Source organism: Nicotiana tomentosiformis, chromosome 8 (genome assembly GCF_000390325.3).
Source record: "Nicotiana tomentosiformis chromosome 8, ASM39032v3, whole genome shotgun sequence".
Taxonomy (NCBI): domain Eukaryota; kingdom Viridiplantae; phylum Streptophyta; class Magnoliopsida; order Solanales; family Solanaceae; genus Nicotiana; species Nicotiana tomentosiformis.
This window is the reverse complement of record NC_090819.1, coordinates 86,585,873-86,593,859: the sequence shown is the minus strand read 5'-3', so window position 1 is coordinate 86,593,859 and position 7,987 is coordinate 86,585,873. Positions and strand designations below refer to the sequence as shown.

Genomic DNA, 7,987 nt, shown 5'->3' with positions numbered 1-7,987 from the left:
ATAATTACACGATACTTTGATAGTTTATTGCAGCTTGTAAAGCTAATTGATAAATTGGAAATTTATTGGAATTGAAGGAATTTAATTATTATATTGAGAATTGTTGCATTTGAAGGAATTTAATTATTTCTGTTGGTTAAAGAAAATTATTGTAAATTCTATAAATCATGTTGATCTAGATATTGCTACCTTTATTTTATTTATTATTATTGACTCTTAGTAAGTTTCAAAGTCGGTCATCTCGTCTCTACCACTTCGAGATTAGGCTTGATAGTTACTGGGTACACGTTGTTTACGTGCTCATGCTACACTTGCTGCACTTTTTGTGCAGGATCTGAGGCAGGTACTAGTGGAGGACCTATCATCGTACATCCACGTTATCCAGAGGCATAGTGGTGAGCTGTCTTGCTGGGCCATTCTGTAGCTACCAGTGCCTCTCCTTGTATTTTCATTCTGTCTATTTTTATTTCAGACAGTATTTGGGGTTTTGTATTATCTACTAGATGCTCATACACTTGTGACACCAGGTCTTGGCACACACATTGGTAGAATTTGAAATTATATTATTTTCTTGGATTTAAGTTAATCGGTATCTTTTTTAATTTCTTGAATATTGCTAGTAAAATAATAAAATTACTTAGAAAATTATTCTGAAAATAATTGATATATGTTTAATTTATTTGTTGGCTTGCCTAGCTGTAGTGTTGGGCGCCATCACGACCTATAGGTGAAATTAGGTCGTGACAATATATATATAATAGACTAAGTTAAAATTGATTTTCCATTACATATAGGTTGATTTTGAAGAAAAATATGTTCCATCATGCTACTGAAAACTTAGATCCGCTGAATAGCTTATGTAATATTACACATATAGTATATAGAATTTTTGACAATAACGTCATACATGCAGAACTTATGATACTAATCAATGTGCTTCTAAGTATGTGTTTATCCCCGAATTTAACTTTCGTCTTCCGAAACTAAAGAATATCCGTTTAAATTTGTGTGAAAATAATTTTCAGTATGTTTATGTCTTGTAGTTATAATAAATAAAGTACAAGGACAAACATCCTAAATATTGGACTATAATTACGATTTACCACAATATGTTTTCTTACACGAATACCTATATATTGCACTTTCAAGAGAGATATCAATATCGGCAACAAGAGTTCTGGTTATGGCAGAGTAACCAAAGAATTATAAGGAAACATATACAAAAAAAAAAACACCGTCTATAAAGAACTGTTCCATAAGGTACCATCACATTAGATACCTTTAAACTATAATACATAATTATCTACTTAACATGACTAAATTTGATCATTTATGTAAGTTTTGATGATGTCCTTTCATTTTGAATTCACGTATTATGCTAATGCAATAATATTTTTTGGCATTTAGATGATTGTTGTAGTATTATATATAAAATTTCTCTTATTAATTACTCCCTCCACTCATTACTTGTCCACTATTGACTTTGCACACTCCTTAAGAAATAATAAATAAAGTGCATAATTTACCATGATACTCATATTAATTGGTGTATAGTCTTTTAATGAATTTAGAAAATAATTTGAAATGAGTAATTAATGTTAAGGGCAAAGTAGGAAAAATAAATTATTTTTCTCTCGATATGCGAAAAGTGACAAGTAAAAATAAAAATTTATTTTTAAAATACGTGACAATTAAAAGTAAATGGAGGGAATAAAATTTATTATTCCTTAAAATATTTAAATCACCATGTGACATTATTAACGTGCAACGCACGTTTATAGATACTAGTACTATATTAAAAGTACGAAGGCCCTTAGTGGTACGTCGTTCGCCTTTTTTATCCTTTAAAGATAAATTTTGCACTAGTCGAAAGTGTAATTTAAGTTTTTCCCCAATTTTTAGGAATTTAAATTAACTAAAATTTTAGTACTTATTAAATCCTTCCATGTTTTGAACTCCTATGCAATTAGTCCTAACATATAGGGCTCACGCAAGATTAGAATTTGCTCTGTTGACCAATGATATCATCTTTGTGTCCAAAGTTTAAGAGAAACCGTATTTAACTTATAGACAAATTCTATTGTAAATGAATTGTCATCATTTCTTTTTCTAATTATTTCAACAAATGATAATTTTTTATAGCAAGAAATTCCTTAGCGAAATATTGTTCATTTTTTTTTATCCTTTAAAAATAGCTTTCACATCGGACAAAATAGTTATTAAATTATTTTCCTAAATTTTAAAATTTTAAAATCAACTAAAATTTTGAATATTAAATCCTTTTATATTTGAACTGTTATGCTATAGTCATAATATATAGATAAGCATGAAGAAAAAAATAAAATATTTTCCATAAAGAATACTTGAGGCTCAGCAAGATGCAATTTGCTTCGTTGACCAATATTGAAAGAAGAAAGATATCATCATTTGTTTCCTAATTTTAATTTAAAAAAAACATATTCAACTTATAATTGAAATCTATCTTAACGAGTTTCATCATTTTTTTAATTATTTCAACAAATGATAATTTTGGATATTTTTATATATTTAATTATTTTTTGTAAAATATTAAGCCAACATTAGTAATTTTTAGACGTTATCACTTATTAATTTTTTTATGAGCTATAAGCCAACATCTTTATTCCCAAAAGACCAAAAGATTTAATTTAAACTAATTTTATTTGAGAAATCTTATTATTTGTTTTTTTAGGTCACAAATATATTAGTGATTTTCATAAAATATTCTCCCCGAAGTCCTCATAAATCACAATTATGTATCTGAAGACTTCTATGGCCAAGATTTCTTCGCTAAATGGGATCAACATTTGTCTTTTTAATAGCTTATGCATCTTTTAACTTTTATTTTACAAGCCAATCACATTATTTAATAATATTTTATATATTTTAAAATAGTATATTCATTGGTATCGGCAAGGGAAAGACAATGTTTTCTAAATTCGGTTTATAGAAAAGAGGAGGAAAAAAGAAAAATTACTTTACCTTTGGCCTTGCTTGTTAAACATCAAAATATTTACCTTCCCTCGCCACTTTTGAAATTTAATAATCTCAGAACAAAAGAGGACACATTTCCTCCACTTTCTACTTCATTTTACAGTTCTTTCCGTTTTTCTTCTTCCAAATAAACAAGGTATAATTTGAAACCAATATCACATTATTCCCAAAAAACAAAAGCTTCCTCTGTATTTTTCCTATTGGAGAATTTTCTATTTTTTTTCCCCTTGTTTTTCCGCTGGGAAGGGGTGGGTGGAGGAGGATGAGTTCAATGAGTAATGGAACAAAATCATAATGAGAAGTTGAGAACAATCATATGCTTAACTGTTCTCCAAAATAAACAGGTTGATGAAATCATTCAACAAAACAATTGACATTACAAAATGTATCCCAATAATATTTTCCCAGTTCTTCAATCTAGAATAATAATTATAAACAATAATTTTACATGAATATCAATTAAGAGATATTAAACACACCACTGAACTCCAAAAGATTACCTTTGATACTAATGACTTCAGAGGTAGTATTCATAAAACCTTTAGAAACTCAATCAAATCAGATCAACTAATGACTTTAGAGGCAAGGGAAATGACTACTCTACACATACCTCCTATAACCATAGTATTCTGAGAAAGATTCCAACTTTACACATTTAGGAAGCGCTTAGCTAATTAAATAGAATGCTCCATTAAGTTGTTAGATTCTTGCAACCTTTGGAACATCGACGGGGAACTGATGAATCTCATCCATCCAAGGATTCTTCTCCTCGGCTGGATTTATCGTTCTCAAAGCCTGCCAAACAGCACTGTTACACTTGAATCCCGAACCAAATGCTATCTGCCAAGTTCGGTCTCCTCTCTTGATCCTTCCCTTGGCTTCCGAGTAGGCCAATTCATACCAAAGGGAACTGCTTGAAGTGTTCCCAAATCGATACAGTGTCATTCTCGAGGGCTCCATATTCCAATCAGAAAGCTGCAGGTTTTTCTCTATTTCATCCAATACAGCTCTCCCACCGGCATGAATGCAGAAATGCTCAAACGCCAACTTAAAATCGGGGATATAAGGCCTAATCTTCATCTTCAGTATCTTCCTTCCCACCAATGTTGCGAAGAAAAGAAACTGCTCGGACATAGGAAGCACAAGAGGACCCAACGTAGTGATGTTGGTTTTCAAAGCATCACCGGCTACTGCCATCAGCTCCTTCGACAGAGAGACTCCGACTTTTCCATCAGAATCTTCCATTTGGTAAACACAAGTAAAGCACTTATCATCAGAACCCTTGTGAGTTCTGACAGTATGGACCAGCTGGTACTTTGATCTTCGATCGGATCTTTTGTTCGAGAGCAACACCGCAGCACCTCCCATCCGGAATAAGCAATTCGGTAGGAGCATGGACTTCTCATTACCAAAATACCAATTCAAAGTGATGTTTTCCATGCTAAGAACCAAGGCATAAGTGTTGGGGTGAACTTGAAGAAGATCTTTCGCAAGATCAATCGAGATCAAACCAGCACTACAACCCATTCCACCAAGATTGTAGCTGATAATGTTTCCCCGAAACTTGTAATGGTTGATAATCATCGCAGACAAAGAGGGGGTCGGGTTAAACAAGCTGCAATTCACTACTAAAATTCCAATATCCTTAGGTTTAACAGAGGTTTTAGCAAGAAGCTCGTCGATGGCTCCAAACATAACAGCCTCGGCTTCTTTTCTTGCTTCTGCCATACAAGGATTTGGCGGTACCTGAGTCACTGCTTCGGGGAGGTAAGTTAAATCACCAAGACCAGACCTCTCAACAATTTTCCTTTGAAACTCAAGGTTTTCGTTAGAAAACGTTCCAACGGACTTAGACATATCCAAGAAATTCTCCCTTGTGCATTTCCTTGCATCTATCGGTTTATAGCACGAGAAATCGACAAGGTAGACAGGGCGAGGACGGGTAAAGAAATAGAGAGTAGACAAGAAGACCAAAAGGGTGGAGCAAATGACAACAGATATGAGATTAAACCTAAGTTGATCCCAAAGAACATAATGGTCATTGAGTGAGAATGTAGAGAGTTGAGCAGCAGTGAGAACAACTAGAGGCGACAAAAACAGATACATTCCATGTGTAATGAGGTAATGGTATCCAAGTTTAACATACTTCAGCTTCACAGATTGTTTAAAATCAGGAAGCTTTCTTGAAATAGAAGGTGGATTTAGTGGTGTTTCTGTCTTAGTTTCACTCATCTTGATGAAAATTTGACAACCCAAAATCAACAATTCAAGGGCAGTCCAGTTTCTATAAACAAGATTGTGACAATATTTAAGGTCAACGGCTATCTAAAGAATGGTTGACTTTCCCCAAAACTTCAGTTTTGTAGGAGCAATCAAGTTTTTACAACAAAGATTGAGTTTTTACAACATCCTAACTTCCTAAGGATTTAACAAACAAAGGAGCAACAATATTCAAGAATAAGTACCATTTCACAAGAAAATCTCACAGGAAAAACAGCCCAAATTCAAAGAACCTCCTGTAGAAAAGAACAAACAAACATCAGTCTGATTAAATGTACAACAGCTAAAGTTTCACTCAGTTACAATATCCAACCAAAACGAAAAACAAAACATAGACAAATATCACAATTTTAAGCAGGGAGGAAAAGAAGAAAAACCCATCTCAAGACAACCATTTTTGGAACTAAAAAGCTGAGAAAATTCAATTTAAGACAAGTCTTTTTTTTTGGGGGGGGTTTGGGGGGGGGGGGGGGGAGGAAATTTAAAAACAAGAGTCAAGATCAGGAAAACAAACCTTGATCAGTGCAGAATACAAGGAACCTCCCCTTCCGGAGTGAAGGATTGTCCCCCACAACTGCACTATGCTTGAGAGGGAGGAGATAGAAGATGGTTTTGAAGTAGGTATAATCAGATAATTTATAGGAAACGAGTCAAAATTTGGATTTGCATTTAAAAGGATAAAAACGTTGATTCCGTAGTGGGGTCCTATTTTGGTCGCCAGTTTTTCACTTTTTCATCTGCTCTCTTCAGTCAGCTTCACCCACAGTACTAACATATGGAGTAGTATCAAACTCTTTACTAGTGGACCCACTCATGTGATTACAAGTGCAGGTCTTGGAAAAGAAAAAGACGAGAAAATTCAATGGACGTTTGTTGCGATTACGTTCGCATTTCCGTAAGGATTGGGCAGTTAGAAATTAGCAAGCAAGCAGTAGTTTCTACTTTCTTGCGAACGTGTCTAAAACTGTGTTGGTGGGGAAGGGACAGCTATGCATTAATTGACTCCTTGAATCTAGAAGAAAAAGCTCAAATTATGTTAACTCATTTCGGTGGTACGAAATTTAAGGAAAAAAAATAAAATTTAAACATATGATATAAAATTAGATACATATATTTTGTGTAGTTATAAATTATTATATAAAAGTAAATTATTTTTAAATATAAAAATGAGTTATTCTTTTTGACAACAAAAAGGAAATATGTTCATATAAATTGAAACGGAGGGAGTACAAGAATTTCTTTTAAAAAAATAATTTTATTTTTTTCTCTCTATTAAAGTCCAAAAACAAAGGCATAGGGGTCATCGGACCGTTAACCTCCGCAAAAATTAATTTTATATATTATATATATATATGTTGAAAACGATCATATATTTTATTTGCAACCCTTACAAAATCAAAAACCTGATAGGCGCACTGATTGAGCAATCCACTCATGTCTCCCACTACCTTCAAATCTTAGGTTCGCATCTGGCCCTAAGGCCATCTCCAACGCTGCTGCATTTTGCCAAAATGCAATAAGTTTTTGGAGAAATTTGGCTTCAATGCTCCCCCATTTTTTGCTGCAAAATGGGGGATGAATAGTATTACTCCACATTTGGAGTGACATTATTCATCTCCTCGATTATTATTCATCCTTACATTATTATTATTTTTATTATTTAACTCTTTTAATTTATCTCTTTATAATATCTATCTAATTATGTTTATGTAATATCTTTATAATATTAATTTTACATCTTAACTTTGGCGTATAATTTTGATAAATTAATTTTCATGCATTTATTATTTTTATGTAAAATTGTAAGTTAATTTTATTATAAGTTATAATTGTACAAAAAATATATAATCATCTCAAAAAATGAATGGTGCAAATATAATATACCATATGTTGCTAAAATTGAAATGTGCGAATATAAAATATTAAATGTTTCTAAAATTGAAAATACATTAAAATTGAAAATACATTAAAATTGAAAATACATTAAATTAAAATACATAAAAATTGAAACTACGGTAAATAGCATGTCGAAACTACGGTAAATTCAACCCTTGTGCAAACTATTCGTGACCCACATTCGCAACAGAAGAAATATTTCGCGATGAAATAAGAATCATGTCGAAAAGATGTTGAGCGTGCGTTCGGAATTTTGCAAGCTCGTTTTGCAATTATTGCAGGACCATCACGTTTTTGGAGAAAAGAAGTGCTACATGATATAATAACTACATGTATTATACTGCACAGCATGATAATCGAGGATGAACGTGATCTTAATGCACCAATTCAGGATGATTGGAATGTCCACCGGCTATTCAAGGTTCAGCGCCATTCCAGAGAGCTCCATTCCAGAGAGCTCCTACCGTCCACCGACTATTCAGGGTTCTTCCAGTAGGTGTTCAGGTTCCCAGGGCCAGACTCAAGGTCAGTCATCCTCCGCACTGAGAGGTTGCTTTGAGTGTGGGCATCTTGGCCATGTAAATGAGGAGATTCTGCAACAGGCTCAGGGGCAAGGCAGTACAGCAAGGTCATCAGCCCATGATTACCGCACCAGCCATCCGACTGCCCAGAGACTGAGGGCATGTGGGTAGGGGTCGTCCTAGAGGTAGATACCAGTCAGGTGGCGCTCCAGCTATGTTTTATGCCTTTTCCAGCCAGACCAGATACAGTAGCCTCTGATGTTGTGATCACATGTATT

General features: G+C 33.5%; 1 protein-coding gene across 1 annotated transcript; it reads right to left on the bottom strand.

Annotated features, from left to right (window-relative positions):
* Nucleotides 1-3,339: 3,339 nt before the first annotated feature.
* On the bottom strand, nt 3,340-6,181 carry LOC104107087 (3-ketoacyl-CoA synthase 11-like). Its single transcript, XM_009615797.4, has 2 exons — nt 5,807-6,181; nt 3,340-5,528 (listed from the first exon to the last, which is right to left on the bottom strand). The coding sequence occupies exon 2, from the start codon at nt 5,242-5,244 to the stop codon at nt 3,712-3,714; it is 1,533 nt and encodes a 510-aa protein (XP_009614092.1). The 5' UTR covers nt 5,245-5,528; nt 5,807-6,181; the 3' UTR covers nt 3,340-3,711.
* Nucleotides 6,182-7,987: the final 1,806 nt, after the last annotated feature.